The 18,571-nt window shown below is 51.8% G+C and overlaps 1 protein-coding gene across 1 annotated transcript; it reads left to right on the top strand.

Moving 5' to 3' along the window:
• The first annotated feature begins 4,191 nt into the window (after positions 1–4,191).
• On the top strand, positions 4,192–14,266 carry SRSF4 (serine and arginine rich splicing factor 4). The gene is made up of 6 exons (XM_061449926.1): positions 4,192–4,360; positions 8,791–8,933; positions 9,779–9,891; positions 11,588–11,802; positions 12,607–12,690; positions 12,858–14,266. Exons 1-6 carry the CDS (start codon positions 4,254–4,256, stop codon positions 13,630–13,632), a joined length of 1,437 nt encoding a protein of 478 aa, XP_061305910.1. The 5' UTR covers positions 4,192–4,253; the 3' UTR covers positions 13,633–14,266.
• The last annotated feature ends 4,305 nt before the right edge of the window (positions 14,267–18,571 follow it).

The following is an 18,571-nucleotide window of genomic DNA, read 5'->3' as shown; positions in this document are numbered from 1 at the left end:
AGCTGCCTGCAGGGCAAAGGGGGGGCTTTTTGCCCAGCCTGGATTTGACTTGGGTTTTGCTGCTCTTCCACTGCTGCTTGTGAGGAGAACCTCATGGAATTCAATGTCCAACACAAGCCTGGTTCTCCAAGCTGCTGACAATAAATGGCTCTGTGCTCACATGGGGCTGCATGCCATGAGGGTGGCACCAGTGGTCCCGGCTGCCTGGGTCTTTCCTGGTCCTGCAGCATGGAATGGTTTGGGTTGGAAGGGACCTTCAGGACCACAAGCAGGGACACAAACACCAGGGTTTTCCATCCTATAAAGCTTCAATTGCAGTTGCAGATAAGCAGCATCCTGCTAAAGGCAGCTGGGGGATGGATGTGGTTTGGGGCTCCTCCATTAGCACCTCCTGGGCACCAAACCCAGCACTGCCCTAAGGCAAAACCTTTGTTTCCCCACAGTTACCGCAATGGGAACGATGGGGCTCATCCTAAGAGCAATAGGGCAGGGGGACAAGAGCCTGGAGTCCCTTCCAAAAGGCATTGCAAAGCCTTTCACTGCGTTTGGCCTAATGCAGTGCTGGTGCTGGGGGCCTTTAGTGGGCTGGGAGCCAAACCCACCGTGTTCTGGATCAACCCCAGCCCCGGGTGAGGAGACAGAGTGAGGCTGCAGAGGCAATGGGCAGAGCGGGGAAAGGTTTATTCCTGAGACCAACAGCACGGTTACTCCTGCTCCTGCCCTATGGCTCTTCCCTGCCCCCTAAGCTCCACCATCCCTCGTCCATCCCCATGGGGATGGAGCCCGCTGCCCTCAGCTGCGGTGTTTGTCCAGGCTGGGCAATGGTGGTGGTTGGAGCCTGGCCCTGCCATGGCAGGGGAGAAGCTGCCACCACCCTGGGCATCACCGGGGACCTGCATTGGGCTGGGCTGATGGAGCATGGGGAGCCCCATGGCGGGTGGACACCGTGGGGTGACACTGGGGTGGCTGCAGAGGGCTGGGTGCAGTTCTGTTCCTCTGCACCGGCTCAGCACCACGTTGGGGTCTTCTCCCATGGGTGTCCTTCACGTTGGGGCCTGGGGGGAGCTGCAGCGGCCGCTCCCAACCGGTCACCAGCACCTTCTGCCGTCGTCTCCATCTTGAGGAGGTTGGGGTGATCCCTCTGGAAATAGAGGTGGTGGTAGAAGAGCAGCTGCAAAATGCAAAGGAGAGGAGTCAGCTGCGAGCGGTGCAAGGAGGAGAGGCAGAGATCCGGGAACTCAGCATCCGCATGGGAAAGGGCAAACCCGAGGATTCCAAAGGACTTCCTGGTGCGTTTTAAACCTCTGGTTTGGGCTGAATTAAGTGTTAGGGGAGAGTTTAGGTCAGTGCTAACCACCCGTGTGGGTGCAGCTGGGAGCAGGGAAGCGCAGGGTCTTCAAAAGCCTAAAATCCAATGCAGAAACCCAAATAGCTCTCGTTTTGGAGCACCCACGTGTGGAACGGGCCTGTTGGAACGCTGCTGGTGCTGAGGTGTCTCTTGTCAGCAGTCAGCAGCTGCCAGGAGGCGATGGAAACGTTTGGTGCAGGCAGATACGGAGCAAGCACAAGAAAAGCACCAGACAATGGCACAATCTTTGTGTGTCACGGGCCCAAAGGCAGCAGAAATAACCCAAAGCTCTTCTGCCAGCGTTCCTGCTCCTGCATCCAGCGTTGCTGAACAGGAGCCCTTCGCTCCCATCCCATCTCCTCCCTGGGCAAGACTTGGTTCATCTGGACATGAACCTCTCTCCCTGCCTGTCCTGCGGGTTCTTCTGTGTGCGGAGGAACCCACATAGCTGCCCCAGAGCAGGCTCTGCTGCAGCTCCTTGATGGGGTGTCTGTGACCATGTCCTCTTGGCCTCAAAGATCTCACGGGGTCCCCCCTGCTGAGCCCTTCCTTGTGGAGGGGTTTCCCTGCGGTGACAATGCAGCTTCCATTGCTGCCCCAGCAGATGGACTTGGACTGGAAGCAGCAGCCAAGCTTCCAGAGCACAAAGGGGAAGCAGGAGGATGCAGACGGGCTGGGTCTGGCAGAGGTCTCCAGGACACAGAACTGCATGGTCAGGGTGCGGGATGCATCAGGCAAACCCTGACGGGTTGCTTTCCTTTGCGGGAGGTGCGGTGGCAGCACCCCAAGGTGCTCCGGTGTCACTTCCTCGGTGCTGAGGATGCCTCTGGTGAAGGCATCTCTATCACCACTTGGTTCCTGGGCTTGGCTGCAAGTGGTCCCCGAGCAGCCTGAAGGGCCGTGGCACCGACGGCCTCTCCATCCTCCATCATCACCGTGACACCGGTGGTCCATGATGGCTCCATGACGGTTCCATGCGTGGTGCCCATCTCCTGGCAACAGGAAGCAGGAGGCAGCAGGAGTTGCTGGAAAGCCGCGTTGTCTTCTCCTGGAGAGAGCTGTTGTGAGCCCAGAAGTGACCCCTGCATTAATGCCCTTCCTTTCCATGTGTGCCGAGGGGGATGCTCATGGCCTCTGCAGTGTCCTGCGGGTCCCACAGCTGGGGCTGGAGCCAGCATCCAGCTCCCTCTCAGCTTCCCTCGTGTCCCTCAGGCTGGGGACTGTGTCCCGCAGCTCATCCACTGCTGCAGGAGGTGCTGCACCAGCCGCAAGGGCAGGGACACGTAGGGCACCCTGAGCTCCGCAGCCTCCCCTTAAGGTCCCTTCCAGCCTAAACGCTTCCATCATTCTGTGGTATCCCCTGTGCTCTACTGAGGATGTTCCCATCCCCTCAGCTCCCATTTGGCACCACAGGAGCTCTTTTGCAGCAGGGGAGGGCTGCAAACTGGCAGCCTCCAACCTTTACATTGAATTGATGGGGTCCATTATGGGCCAGGCTGCTTTGCACCCAGCACAGGCCTCTTGGCTTTTCCTATGGAGAATTTGGGCTGCTGTAAAATCCCAGCAGCAAAATGGCCCCATAGAGGCAGAGCATGGAACCCAGCATCTCCTCTGGGCTCTCCCATCGCTATGGAGGCAGAGCAGCGTCGTGTGGCCCAGAGCTTTCCCGATCGGTGCCGCAAGCGGATGGCAAAAGCATGGAGAGCACTCTGGGATGGTTCAAAGCACTATTAAGGATGACATAAACCAGAGAAATTAATGCAAAGCTTTAACCCCCTTGTTTGTTTGACTCGGCAATAAAACCTAACAAGCGTTTGAGAGCTCCATGGCACGTGATGTTCCCGAGCGCTTTACTCCTACACCAGGGCACGAAGGAATAAATAATGGAGTTTAACTCCACTTGTCGGATGAGCTGGATCCCGGTTGGCAATCCAGCTGCTGGCATTGCACACACGCAGGATGGAGGTTTTGGGGGTGATGGTGGGGGTACTATAAGGGTGGTGGCTGCTAACCTGAGCCTCTGCTGGGGTTTGGTGGGATTTAGGCACCCAATGTGTCAATTGAAATAAGTGTGTGTCCGTCCCCCCCTAAACGGCACTTCGGGAGCTGCAAGAGGGGTGTCGCAGCTCATTGATGGGAATGAGGAATGGCTGAGCATGGCCGGCAATGGGGGGTGTCCCCAGGGAGGGATGCCATGGGGCATCCTGAGCACCCCTGGTGCAGGGATGGGGGATACCCCTCTGTGTCTGGGGAAGGAGGGGCCTAACAATATCTGTTGTACTGGGGACACCCCACAAGGCCCTGCCCTATAGAGGACCCCATAAGCACCTTGGTATAGCGGGACCTCCCCACACTAATGCCTGGCATGTGAGGAAAGGGGACCTTGTGGGGTGCCCCCAACCCATGAGAAAGGGAACTGCCACCCCCCCCATGGGGGACGAGACCCCCACATGTCCTTGACCATGGGAGGGCAGGCTCCAACACCACCCTGTTCATGGGGAATGGCGTCCACATAGGCCCCCCAGACCACGGAGAAGGGTGACCCCCGCACACCCTATTTATCACCCCACAAGCGCCCTGACGCATGGGGGCCTCCCATTAGCGCCCTGCATATGGGAAAGGGGAAATCGATGCGTCCCCTCCATACGGGAAACGGCCATACCCCTATAGGCGTTCAAATGAGCCCCACACTGCCACACAGCGGCGTGGCCCCTTTAAGAGCCGACAGGCGGGCTTGGGGGCGTGGCCTCCCTTGCCGTATTCCTATTAAGGCCCTCCCCTCTCTTCTTCCCGCGCTGCGTCATGACGTGACGCCGCCGCCTAGCCCCGCCCCTCTTGCTCGCGGCGCGCCGCCGGTGCAGCCCCGCCCCTCGGCGGGCCGCTCCCCCGCCGGCCCCCCCCGGCCATGCCGCGGGTGTACATCGGCCGCCTCAGCTACCAGGCGCGGGAGCGGGACGTGGAGCGCTTCTTCAAGGGCTACGGCAAGATCCTGGAGGTCGATCTCAAGAACGGGTGAGCGCGGCCCGGCCCCGGGTACCGGCTGGGACGGGAGGGAAGGCCTCTGCTCACCCCCCCCCCCGGCCCGGTCCCGTGTGGGTCGGGCGGGACACCCGGATGTCTGTGGTGATGGGGAAGGGGTGAGGACGCCTGGGTTGCTATGGCGACGGGGTGGGCAAGGCGGCTGGGCCTGCATGGAGGGAGGGCAGGATGCTTTGGTCCATGATGGGGGGGGGGGGGGGGGAAATGTCTGGGTTCCCATGGCAACGGGAGGAGGGCATGATGCTGGAGGCCCTGCTGCAGGTGCTGGGGGAGGAGGACATCTATGTCCTGACCCCTTTGGTGGGGTGGGGGGGTTCCTGAGGGGTTCTCCTGTGCTCTTCACCCCGGGGTGAGCACCCACCCCAGGTGGGCAGAGCTCCCCCCCCCCCCTTCACAAGCAGGAATCCACTCTTGGACCCCCACCTCTTTGCACATGTGGTGGCATCATCCCGTGGGGGTGTCCAGCACCCCCACATCCCTGCGTGTTCTCACCCCTGTGCTGTCCCAGCCGCTCGGCCCTGGCTGCCTCTAGAGGGTCTGGATCCTGCTCCCTAGGACAGGCAAGTGTGGCTTTTCCAAGAGAAAACAAATTCCTCCTTTTGGAGGTCTTTTTTCCCCCAACACTTTAACCCCTGTGAGTGCTGGAGTCTTTACTTTTGACAAGAAGCCCAGCTAGAAGCGTTCCTTAGGAAGGAGTGGGAGATGGATTATTATTATTATTATCATTAGCCAAGAGGTCTTGATTTCAGTTTCAAAGTGGAGAAGAGGAATTTCTTGTAAAAGTTAGTCCTTGAGCATAAAAAGAAAGGCTCATTAAATTTTACCACTGGTGGGTGGACATAGAGCAGGTTTATAAGGTGAATAAAGTCCATTATTAAAACAAATGAGTGTGCATGTGTCAGTGTTTTAACCAACAGCTGCAGGCTGCAGTGAAGATTGCCCATGACTGGAATATTTGAGTGCACTCTTCAGTCCCACTGTGTATCCTTGAAATTGGTTTTTGGAGAGTCAGTTTTCCTGTTGCTGAGTAACCTTTTAATAGGGGAAAAACCCCCAACCAACCTTTCCTACCAGCTGTAGCACTGCTGAGTTCTGACTGACATGCCTAATGGACCTCTTTTCTTGCTTTTATTGATAAATACCTACTAAAGACCAGCCTGAGGGTCCCAGCTCGGTGTTGTTTAGGAGCCACCTGCAGGGATGTGCTGTGGGTACAGGAGTCAACTTCAGGGTGTGCTTGAGCAGCCCAAACTTGTGGCATCTTAATTCTAAATGGTAACAGATACAGGGGGGAGGAGGGCACAGCCCGTCTGTATCTAAAATCCAGGAGTTCTGTGTGTGATACCCCTTCTGTTCCAGATCTAGAGGCAGTTTGGTGACTTCACTTGGGGGAGACAGTTTAAAAGCTGCAGATAACAGAAGGAAGCTCAATGTCATTGAGTTGTTCACCTGCTCTTTGCTGCTTCTGTGGCAGATTGCTTCAGCTGTGAGTTAGAGCTCACTCTGTGTTTCTAGGATTAACTCAATGGTTTAATTCCTCTTATAGCTTTATATTCTGAAGTGCTTTCGTCAGGCTACTCTTGGGTTATTAATGCCATTAACTTCAATTAGAGCTGTTGGTATTAAAACAAAGTCAACTTGGTTTTGCAACATAATGATACCCAGTGCACCCAGATGATGCTCAGGTGACCTGCTAATGAATTGGGCTTTAATTCCAGTGGAATTAAAGCAGCCCTTCCAGTATCTAAAGGGGGCTACAAGGATGCCAGAGAGGGGCTCTTCATCAGCGACTGTAGTGATAGGACAAGGGAGAATGTTGGAGGTGCAGTGAGCACACTTTGAGAGCATCTGGCCATAGGCAGCAGTTGTGTACCAGGGGATTCAGGAAGCTGCCAGACCATCAACTTGATTAGTTGCAAGGAGAACAGGGTGGGAGTCGAGTGCATCCCTCTTTATTGGGAGCCTCCTGATCCTCCCTGGAGCCGCAGGTTGAGCTCAGGCACGTGGCCACCCATGGAAACTTCATGGATTTCTGCCTGTGTTGGCTGAGAGCAGCTTCGAGCTCCTTCTTGGCATGTGGAGTTGGTGCTTTTGGGCTCCATCTCAGCACCAGCCATTCATGAGCAGTGGGGGAAAAAGACTGGCACCTGTGGGATGCTGTAGAGGTGGGTTGTGGGCTGGTGTGGAGAGGAGGGTGTGGAGCCAGCTGGGATGATCCAGTGGGACTGAAGAGTGATGCAGGTGGGAGAGAAGGATGAGGGTCTGCCTTTGGTTTGGAGTATTGAGCAGTTTTAGAAAGTCACGTTTTTTCCTTTCACTTCAAATCCCACCTTTTAGGAGGCTCAGAATATTGGGATTGTTTGGGATGAAGATGTGCTCCTGTAGCTTCTGCCTTGTCTGAGACGTGAGCAGAAAATGGTGGAGCTTCACATTACCTGGAGTAAATCACACTGGCTTTTTTAGAAAGTAATTTTATGCCACATATGAAGTAGTAATAGTAGACATTTAAAAGAAGATTTACTTGCACCGCTGTCATATACCAGCAGGTTCAGATTGCTGTAGTTAAGGCTGTGTCAGCAGTTGTGGCTGTCTGTGGTGTAAAACTGCTTCTGAAGGCTTTTATTCACAGCTTCTAGATCATACAGCGCAATATTACACACATTTAACAGGTGGGTCAGTATTGCTTTCATGTATGAGTGATGTGGGGAATGACTTTTAGTGTTTTCTGAATGCAGTGATCTCTCAAGGTTTGTATGAGCTTGTTTGTCTTAAAAAGAAGGTGGAAGTTTCTTCTTGTAACTCCTGCTTTTTACTTTTCCATTAGAGTAAGAGCTTATTCCAGGGCTACTTGCAGCTTACATATTGAATTGCTAGAGTGGGGCCAGAGAAGGGCAATGGAGCTGGTGCAGGACCTGGAGCACAAGTGTGATGGGGAGCAGCTGAGGGACCTGGGGGGCTCAGTCTGGAGAAGAGAAGGCTCAGGGGGGACCTGATGGCTCCCTACAAGTGCCTGAGAGGAGGATGGAGCCAGGAGGGGCTGGGCTCTGCTCCCAAGGAACAAGGGATGGGACAAGAGGAAACGGCCTCAAGCTGCCCCAGGGCAGGTTTAGATGGAGCTGAGGAACAATTCCTGCCCCAAAGGGTGCTCAGGCATTGGAACAGGCTGCCCAGGGCAGGGCTGCAGTCACCGTCCCTGCAAGTGTTCACACACCGTGGAGACGAGGCCTCAGTGCCATGGGGTAGTGGTGGCCTTGGCACTGCTGGGGTAAGGGTTGGCCTGGATGAGCTTAGTTCTTTTCCAACCTAGCCCACTAGTACTGCGCAGCGAGGCATTGGTGGGGTGCCATACTTCGGTGTGTAACATGGGTGACCAACAAACAACTGGGAAGACCAAGTTCCATGCTGTGCTCTGATCACATGCAGACATTATCCCATTATTCCAGCTTCAAATATCTGTGCCTTTATTGCATTGCAAGTGCTGGTGGTACCAGGCACTTCAGCCATCAGTGATTCCTGTTCAGATGAGATCTCATTGAAACCTTTGCGCTCGCTTGCTCTATTTTTGGAATTGAAGGGAAGAAAGTTGCAATTGGAATGGTTTTATAATGACTGTGATTGTTTCAGTTGTTATAAATCAATCACTCTTTCTTTCCGTGAAGCTGTGGTGCTTGCATGTGAAAGCAGCCATCTATTTGAGGTGCTGAGAGGCATTCTGAAGGGTTTTGTTAATAGAGGTATCATTGCACAGCAGTGTTGGTAGGGCCATGGTTGGGGACCTAAGAGAGGAGGCCGGGGTTGTTCTGGATTGTTTAAAACACCAGCACTCACCAAAGTTCCCTCCTGTGGCTTGCTAAGACCTGAGTTCAGGGTAATGTGTTTGCCTACAGCAGCTGAAAAGAGGCTGTGATGGGGCTGCAGCATCCTTGGCTGCTGCTTGGGGGACTCTGGGATCCAGTTTGAATGGAGAAGTGATTTCAGCTGCAGGTGGGCTCTGAGCTCCAGTAAACAGCTCTCTGCTTTTTGTCCTCTTCCCCTGATCTGTCGGGATAACGGGCATTACACAATGCTGGGGTTTAACTGGGTGTACAGACCACTTGTGTCTGTGGAGATGAACAAGTCATTCCATTCGAAGTGTAGGAATTAAGGTAACTTCCTAATAGAACCAGGAATGAACGCAGGGCTTTTAAAAAATCAGGATAAATCCTAATCCAGGGAACTTGGAGACTGTGATATCCATCAAATGCCAAGGGAGCCTTCAGGAGGTTACAACCAGTGCTCACCTGAAGGACACCCAAAGAGAGGGATGCTCTTGGGGCTCCGCAGAAGCCTGCTATGGGATGTCCTGGAGCACAGATAGCTCAGGGTCAGTTCCTGGAGTGCTTCTTTTCCTCTCCTCTCCCTAGGTACGGCTTTGTTGAGTTTGATGATCTCCGGGATGCAGATGATGCTGTTTATGAGCTCAATGGTAAAGATCTCTGTGGGGAGAGAGTGATCGTGGAGCACGCCCGAGGCCCGCGGCGCGACAGCAGTTACGGTTCTGGACGCAGTAAGCACTCCCATGCATTTGTATCCGTGACTTCTTTTAAATAAAACATTGTGTTATTTTGCTGATTTATTTAAAGTAATTTTAAAAGAAACTGCTCTCAAGTTGTGCCTAGTGCTCTGTAACTGTAAATGTAACTGTTGATCGGAATCTTTATTAACTTGTTGTATTAAATGACTTTAATGGATAACTTAATAAAACAGTTTCTGGTACCATTTTTATTATCATTTCGTTTTAACTATTTGAATGGTTTATTTGCACTGTGATGTTTAACATAGTTTAACAAAGACCTCAATGTTTTAATTGAAAGAGTCCTTTGAGGCTAAGATGACTGCCCGTTCCATTTGCTGGCCTTGGGTTACCTTTCCATGAGTGGCTCTTTGACCTTTGTGGCCCTTTGACGACCGCAACCTTTTCCCATTAGACCTGGGTGGTGAGGATCCCAAGGGTTAGAGACAGATGAGATTAATCTGAAATAGGTGCCTGAAAAGCTTTATTCATGTCAGATATTCAGAAAGCCTTTAAGCAATGTAAGTAGCATGAGTAAACTGGCTCAATTCGATTGCTTCTTTCCAACTGTTTTAAAGATTAAACTTAATTGCATGCTCCTCATAGCATAATTCTAATGACGTGCCTTGCTTTAATAGCGTGCTCGTAGTGAACTCTTCTTAATGCTTTGGGTCTATGTAATGTTTGCTACAAGGGGGATGGAATTTAGGCTTGGGGATGGGGGGGGAATCACTAATGTCTTTGCAAGCATATGGGGCAGAAAAGTCTTTGTGTGGATGTAGAGCGAGCGCTCCATTGCCCCAGCTGAAGTACTGCTGTCTGCTTGTCACCTCCTAAAGGTGGATATGGTTATAGAAGAAGCGGAAGAGATAAGTACGGTCCTCCCACCCGTACAGAATACAGATTGATTGTGGAAAATTTGTCAAGCCGCTGCAGTTGGCAAGACCTTAAGGTATGGGGCCCCTTTCTTTACCCCCTCGCTAGTGGCACAAAGGGTAAAACAGTTAGTGTCCATTTCCATAAGGAAAACGTATGCACCCATGTTCTTTACTCCAACTTGACAGTCTGTGCTCTTAGGCATACAAGTAATACACACCTTAAGTTGATATGGAAGTGTATTTGCATACGGGAAATCATTAATGCAACATCAGGACCTGCACCTTTAGACTTAGGGTCTGGACAGTGGGAGAATAACTCGTTTCCCGTACCACAAACCAGCATCACGTACAGATGTGTTTTATCTTTAAGCCCTGTCCAAACAGACTTTAATCATGCCAGGGGTAGGATTCAGTAGAGATGGAGGAGTTTGCCCTTGTCCCTTTGGATTTTCCTCATCCACATGGAAGGTGCTGGAGTTGTTTGGGAATTGTAGCATCGTTCTTGCACAGCCTCTATTAAGAATTTCCACACCATGTAAAGAGTTTCAGGGAAAGGATGCTTCCAGAAGGAGCAATGAGGCAAAGCCTCTGCCAAAAGCTAGTATTTTCTGGAGCCCAAAGGAGTGGAGGGGGATTATCAGCAGTGTTGGGTAGCACTGCGTAGCCCAGTACCTCCAAGTATGCTGGAGGTGAAGTATTGACTTACCTACATCATGGATAGAGGGAGCAGGATTTCAATAGTAGGTGCAAAAAGATATTTTATCCATCTCAAACTTAGCATAGTTATTTCCTTATCAAACACAGCAGCAATGGTTAAAAGCCCTTGATCTTACAGGATCGCTTTCTTTTATGGTTCTCTTTTAAGGATGAGTAAAACTTGTTCTAAACTAACTTTGACGTAGTAGAAACTGGTCTGTAATTGAAAATGTAACACTAGTTCAGGTATGTACTGAGATTCTTCAAATGTCTTTTGTTGTTAATGCTTCACACCATCAGTAGCTTGTCTTTGCTTCTGGTATTAAAACTTGTAAGTAGAGCATGGCATGATTAATCCTCTACTGGATGCACTGCTTTGGGGTCTGAATAGCTTTCATTTCAGTAGACTTCAGCTGGGAGTAGCTGGGTTGAAAACAGACTGAGCTGGGGTTCTGTGCCTTCATTCCATCGCAGCCAAAGTCTGCAGTGGCTGAGGGCTTGCTCGAAGCAGGGCAGAATGGCCCTCGCTGCTAAGCAGAGGTGTTTAATGAGTGAAACAGAGAAGCCAGGAAGCATGAAGTGGGGAAAATGAATTGAGCTTTTACTTACTGGAAGGTTCTTCTAGCAGAAGGAGATGTTACCTAAGTGCAGGACAAAGGGAAGTCCACTTGCCTGTAGTCTTCTTGCCTCTTCACATTCAACCTTTATCACCTCTCCCAGGTTACCTTTGAAAACATGATTTAAAGAGCAAGCATTTGATATCCTTAATCACTGCTTAATTGGCAAATTATCATAGTCCAGTTTATTTCACGTTAGACTTGAGATGGGAGACCTTAAATTACGGTTTGGCTCCAGATTATCACCACCTTGGTTCTAATCCTGACAGCAGAGTGTGTTATTTGGCTTGCTCGGAATCCTTGGCGTTGGCACTGCAAATGCTCTTTGGTTTAACCCTTTGCTGCCATTGCTGTTAACAGAAGAGGCCAAGTGGACCTCACTGCAGGAATGGACAGGGTCAGCCTGGAAGCCTGGCTCTGGATTTGAGGCAATGGTTATTCTGTCCTCTTCCTCTAGGATTATATGCGTCAGGCAGGGGAAGTGACATATGCAGATGCACACAAAGGAAGGAAAAATGAAGGTGTGATTGAGTTCAAATCCTATTCTGACATGAAAAGAGCCCTTGAAAAGCTGGACGGGACAGAAGTAAATGGCAGGAAGATTAGATTAGTGGAAGACAGACCTGGATCAAGACGGCGCCGCTCTTACTCCAGGAGCCGAAGCCATTCAAGGTATGTGTCTATAACGTAGCTCAGGCTCACTCCAGGTGCAGTGACATGAATATACAGCAGGTCCCTGTTGTAACCTGCAAGTAACCAAGGGCCGTGAGGCCTCTGCTCAGCAGTGTCTCCCTTGGTGAGTGTATTTGCTGGCTATAGTATGGTGCTGTTCTTCCCATCTCCATCAAGCCCATACTCCTTGCTGTCTGGCAGAAGAAAGCTGTATGGCAGGTGGAGTTGCGCACACAGGATGAGACAGAAGGTGCTTTTAACACTTGAGCTCTGAACGTTGTGTTCTGCTGTAAGCACCAGGACCAACAGTTCTTTCTCAGCTCAGAGCCCCTCACCCATTCCCTGTTACTCAGAGGTTAGCTGATTGTTGTCTGATGGAGAGAACTGGTGCAGCACACAACCCCAAGTACTTCCCCCTTTCCATTCTGGGGTAGAACTCGTTGTTGCAAGAAAACTTGAGCAAACTTCTCCTGTTCACAGAACAGCTTGCTTAGGAAACCAGAGCCTGCAGGCAAAGCCTTGTCCTAGTGTCTCACTGGGTTCGGACTCTGGGAAATGAGTCTTGCTTCCTTATCTTAAGTAAAGTAGCCTGTTTTCTTCCAGATGAGCAACCCTGCTCACTTCCCGCTGTGGCAGTGGGGAGGAGGATGCTCTAGATTTGTAACTTGACTGTGTAGCACTCTCACCGTACAGCTGCTTGAAAGATGCTTTAATGCTGTGGGGTTTTACCCACAGGGGACCAGGGGATCACCAGCTCTCTGTGGGTATGTGCTAATGGTGAGCCGATTGATTTTTTTGTTCCAGGTCTCGCTCTCGAAGCAGGCACTCCCATAAGAGCAGGAGCCGCAGTGCCAGTAGCAGTCACTCCAAGAGCAGATCAAGATCCAGGTATGTCTTTGTGTTGGAAGAAATAGGGGCTACCCACCTAAATGAGAAGCATCATCCTAAATCTGCAGTAGGAACATTGTTTTCCTTTCCCTGACCATATTATGCCTACTATTTAAGTGCTTGTCAAATCCAAGACACACTAAAGTGGATCTCCCTGTTGCTTTCAGGTCTGTGTCCCGTTCCAGAAGCAAGAGCCATAGTCGAAGCAAGAGCCATAGCAGAGGCCAAAAAGAGAAAAGCAGGACTCCAAGTAAAGAGGATAAAAGTAGGAGCCGCAGCAGGAGTGCAGAGAAATCCCGAAACAAAAGCAAAGATAAATCTGAGAGCACTCTCCATAACAGTGATGAGAAAGCAAAGAGCAGGAGCTGCAGCAAGGAGAAGAGCAGGAGCAGGAGTAAGGACAGGGAAGAGATGAGGGAGAGCATGAGGAGCAGGAGCAAGGAGAAGAGTAGAAGCAAAGACAGGGAGAAGAGCATCAGCAAGGCTAGAAGCAGGAGCAAGAGCAGGGATGAGAGTAGGAGCAGGAGCCACAGTAAAGATAAGAGGAAAAGTCGGAAGAGAAGCAGGGGTAACAGCAGGAGCAGAAGCAGGAGCCGCAGCAAGTATGAGAAAAGCAAGAGGCGCAGCAAGCGAGACAGCAAACCAGGTAGCAAGAAGAAAAGGAAGGATGGCCACGAGCGGTCCAGGTCAGACTCCAAAGAGGAGCATCCAAAATCAGAGCCTGTCAAAAAGGAGGCAGAAGGTGAGGGTGAGGATGGAGCCACATGCCCAGTGTCTCGCTCCAGGTCTAGGTCCATTTCCAAGCCAAACCTAAATGTCAAATCAGATTCTCGTTCCAGGTCTAAGTCTGTTTCAAAGCCTAGGTCCCGGTCCAAGTCTAGATCTAGGTCTGCCTCTGGGTCACACTCCCCATCGCAGTCAAGGTCTCGCTCCACGTCCTAACCTTGCTGCACCCACACGTGGACCGGTTGGAGGAGTCTTTTGTACATGTGTAGTAGTCGTAGCGCAAGTGATTGAAGTAGAGAACACATCAATGCTGTGTACTTTCAGGAACCCCAATGGGATGTCTCATTGTTCATGCAGTGCCCGCTCCCTGCAGTGCTCACTGGTGCACGGCTGCTCATTCTCTTTAACTCCACCTCTTCCAGAGCACCCAAATCGCCCTGTTTTTCCAGGCAGAGCCTTGCAGGGAACATGCACTGCCCCGTGGTGGGTAGATGGGGTTGCAGAGCTGACTGATAGGTGGGTACGATGGCCTCAACAGTCTTTGCCCTTGAACTGATGCCCTTTGATGTACACCATTTAGTGGAAGTGCTGAGTCTTCAGTTTCATACTACTTTTGTTCCATGTTTTTTGGACTTAAAGTTGTGAATAGCACAGTCAAAAAGGGAGTGGGTGGGTGGGGAAAAAAAAAGAGGTACTTGCAGCGATCCATAGGGAAAAGTAGAGTTCCGTATTGTGGCAATATCCTTGTTTTGTATTATTTTTTATTCTATTTATGTTTTCCCTGTCTTGCAGAGTACAGTGATTCCTGTGCCCATGAGATTTGAATAAAGACTATTTTTGCTTGATGACATTTGGTGGTGGTTCCATGACATTGGGGTTGGTGGTGGTTGACATCAACCGGTGTAAGCTTGGATTTGCAGGAGCATTCCTCACAGCAAATGGCTTCTTGCTTTAGAAAATCACTTTGCTATTGCTTCTGCTTCTGATGTGATTTCATGGTCCATGATTGTGAGGCTGGGATTTCACTCATGATCCATACAGGAAGGCCCAGGTGGGACGAGGACGTTGCAGATTGGGATAGCACAACCTAGCCTTTGCTCTGGGCACTGTGCAGCAGCACTTAATGGCTCCTCAAAATGGGGGAATTGTTGCTTAGGGATTTCCAGGAATGAGGGTTCAGTCCATGCATGGTCCTCTCCTGGAAGGGAGCTGCTGCACGGAAGCCCTACCAGCTCTGAATCGCAGGGCTGCTTGTATCACATAAGTCAAAGCAGTGAGAGAAAAGGGCAAGAAGCCCCGAAATAGGGATCTCAATCAAGCTCCTGGCAATTAAAACCAATCTATGAGCCTGAACAGGGATGGGTTTGTTAGCTGTGAACTCCTTTGGTTCCTTGAGGAAACCTGGGTGCAGCGTGTGCTTCAAACCCCATCTGCAGCAATAGGGATTAGCAGGGGCTGGCTGACACAGAGGAGGCGAGGAATACATTTGCTTTCTGGCTCATTTGGAAGCTGGGTATTTTGAGGGATGCAGGCCGTTATCCTGTGTATTCCAAATGAGCCGTTTCAAATCCCCTTTGTTATTCCCCTGGAATCCCAACTGTGTTTCAGTGGTCACAGCTTGGGGCCTGCTCGTGCTCCTTGCTCGCCATGGAAAAACCCCAAAGCCCCATTAAAAATCCCACCAGCGCTGCTTTTATTGTCTTGGGATTCAAACACAGAGGAAATAATGTTGGGTGAGAGGAAAAAGGAGTTTAACAAATGCAGGGAATAGGGGGGAGTATTTTATGTGAATCAGTTCATCTCCATCCCAGTGCCAGCCCCTATCCCAGTTCATCCCCATCCCAGTGCCAGCCTATACGAATGCTTGCTGTGTCCTGGTTCATTTCCATCCCAATACCTGTGTGTCCCAGAGCCTGCCTGATCCCAGTGCCCAAGTCTGTCCCAGTGCCTTCCTGCCCCAATGCCCCTCTGTCCCAGTATCCAGTCCCATCCCAGTGCCTCCAAGTCCCACTGTGTGGTGGTTTAAACCCAGCCAGACAGCTCGTTCACTCACTGCCGTCCCCCTGCTCCCGGGGACGGAGAGGAGAATTGAAAAGAATCCAACTCCCCTGGGTTGAGATAAGAACAGTTTAGTAACTAAGGTATAACACAAATCACTGCTGCTACCACCAGTAATAACAATGATAAAGGAAATAACAAGGGAAGAGAATACATCACCTCACCACCAGCCCGACCAAGCACCCACTGATACCTCCTCCAGCCCTGCAGTCTCCTAGCCCTTCTGAATAACTGAGATACATCCTGGGCATGACGTGCTGTGCTGTGGAATACCTCTTTGGTCAGTTTGGGTCAGGTGTCCTGTCTCTGCTTCCTCCCGGCTTCCCCTCCTCCCTGGCAGAGCATGAGGCTCACAAAGTCCTTGGCCGCACCAAAACATCATCGTTATCAGCTCTGTTCCCAAGCCAAAAGTCAAAACACAGCGCTGCACCAGCTACCAAGGAGAAAAATGACTGCTACTGCTGAACCCAGGACACACTGCCAGCCTGTCCCGGTGCCTCTGTTCCACCATCTCCCCATCCCAGTACCTGCCTGTCCCAGCACCAACCCCTCGTAGTGCCTCTGCCCCAGTGTTTCCATGTCCCAGTCCATTCTCATCCCAGTACCTGCCTGTCCCAGTGCCTGCCCCGTCCCAGTTCATCCCCATCCCAGTGCCTGCCCCATCCCAGCACCAGCCCTGTCTCAGTTCATCCCCATCCCAGTGCCTGCCCCGCCCCAGTTCAGCCCCATCCCAGTGCCTGCCCCATCCCAGCACCAGCCCTGTCCCAGTGCCTGCCCCGCCCCAGTTCATCCCCATCCCAGCACCAGCCCCGTCCCAGTTCATCCCCATCCCAGCTCCAGCCCCGTCCCAGTGCCCTCCATCCCCACACCACCTCCATCCCTGTTCCCCGTCCCGCCCTGCCCGCGGCGCCGCCTCACCCGGGGCCGGGGCCGGGGCGGCCGCGCATGCGCTGCTCGCTCCGCGGGCCCGGCGGGGCAGGAGTTGTTGCGGGAGTTGAGCAGCGCCGGTCCGCGGGGAGGCCCCGTTCCGGGCCGTGGTGAGTGCGGGCGGCGGCGGCGGCAGCAGCAGCAGCAGCAGCGGCAGCCATCTTGTGGCGGGGGGCGGCGGGGCCGGGCCGGGCCGGGCCGGGCCGGAGCCGCCGGGGTCCGTGAGGGGAAATGGCGCCGGCGGGCTGAGGGAGCCCCGCGCCGGCCCGGTCCCGGCGGGTGTGGTGCCGCTGGGCGCTGAGGAAACACCTCGGTGTCCCTCGGCTTGAAGTTGCGAGCGGGGTGGGGGAAGTGTGTTTAAAACCACTGTGGAGGGGAAGGACCGCGGTAAAGCGGCGCTGAGGACGCGCTCGGAAGTTGTTCACGGGATACGGAGCGGAATGAGCACGTATTTACCGGGTTTGGGGGTGGGTTTTTTGTGTCCCGTTTGTAACGGGTCCGCGGGAGGTGCTGGTGAACCCCGGGGTTACCCAGCTCCGGCAGGAACTGCTGGGGAGTGGAAACTCAAAAGATACTAAACCATAGGTATCAGTACGGGGCGACAGAATGCGTTTGGGAGACCTCCCCGAGGGCAGAAAGGGTTGAAAATAGCGATTTTTGTATGAGGGGGGAAAGAAAGAAACTTCCTGACAGCAAGTTCAAAGAGTAGAGTTAATGCTAACGGGGTTAATGGTAACAGCGTTAATGCATGAGGCCGGTGCCGGGTAATAGAGGGTAACTGCACCATGTTAAAAGTATGGGGTAAAGATCAGGATAGGACAATCTCAATGATGTTCGGTGCGTGAAGAAAGGGATTAGGACAGTTCTAGTGATGCTCGGTGCCACAAGGAATTGATTTGGGTTTTAATATAGAATCATAGAATAGTTAGGGTTGGAAAGGACCTTAAGATCATCCAGTTCCAACCCCTGCCATGGGCAGGGACACCTCACACTAAACCATGGCACCCAAGGCTCCATCCAACCTGGCCTTGAACACTGCCAGGGATGGAGCATTCACAGCTTCCCTGGGCACCCCATTCCAGTCCCTCACCACTCTCACAGTAAAGAACTTCCTCCTTATATCCAATCTAAACTTCCCCTGTTTCAGTTTTAGCCCGTTACCCCTTGTCCTGTCACTACAGTCCCTAATGAAGAGTCTCTCCCCAGCAGCCCTCTATGAGAACATTGACTCTAGTTGAGCCAATTCTCTCCCACATAAGTTTAAACCAGAACTGCAGGTGCTTTGGGCTGTGATTGCGCTTAAGGGATAAAGAGCTCAGATCTGTGCCAGACTGTCAGAGCTCTTTGGTTCAGGTGTTACTGTATCCTGCAGCACAAGGAAAAGGATGTTGGGTGCTGCAGACATCGTCGCACGCAGCAGTTAACAAGAACCTGATGTCTCGTTAGTGTTGGTGTTTTGCTTCCCTGCTCTTCTTGTCCCATCTATTTCAATCCTCTGTTTCTGAGGGTCTCTTCCTCGGTGAGTGTTCTACTTGGCCATGTAAGATACGTAATAATAATTAGCAGGAGTCCCCAGGGTAAGCTGCTCGATTGTAGTCTTAGAAAGTAATTACAGATGCAGTTAAAGCGGAGAACACTTCTGGCTTCTGCACTCTGCTGTGGGCCTAAAATTGATTGCACCTTCATTGTGAATAATCCCATTAAGGCTGGATGTGTGTAGAATAAATTGTAATTCACCACGAGGACAGAGGTGGAAACGGAGCTGGGGTTGGAGCTGCTGGCTGCAACCACCAGGCACAGCTCTGGTTTATACCCATTTATCTTGCTTTTGTGGGGTTATTGCTGTAATAAGTGTGTTGCAGGAGGGTGAGTGGTGCCAGGCAGATGGGCTCTGCAGACAGTTCCTGACCCACTGACTTCTTGTGCCCAAGGGTGAGTTTTCTTTGCCTCAGCCGTGCTGTTTGTCTGCACCTTTTACCACCAGTTCCTTATTGACTGGTATTTTAAGGCAGTAGCAGAAGCACAGGTCTTTAGATGGACTGTTTGAAGTAGAATTCATTTAAATACAGCATCTGTAATTTTACTTTATAATGGTTGGCTTGAAACTGTTGTTTTATCTGCGGGAGATGGGCTGGCTCTCCCTTACCTCGTTTCTATCTTCATGCAAAGC

Source organism: Pezoporus flaviventris, unplaced genomic scaffold (genome assembly GCF_033815535.1).
Source record: "Pezoporus flaviventris isolate CSIRO_AGI_PZ_B2104156 unplaced genomic scaffold, CSIRO_AGI_Pfla_v1 ptg000008l, whole genome shotgun sequence".
Lineage (NCBI taxonomy): Eukaryota > Metazoa > Chordata > Aves > Psittaciformes > Psittacidae > Pezoporus > Pezoporus flaviventris.
Note: the sequence above shows the minus strand (reverse complement) of the source record. Positions and strands in the feature narration are given on the sequence as shown.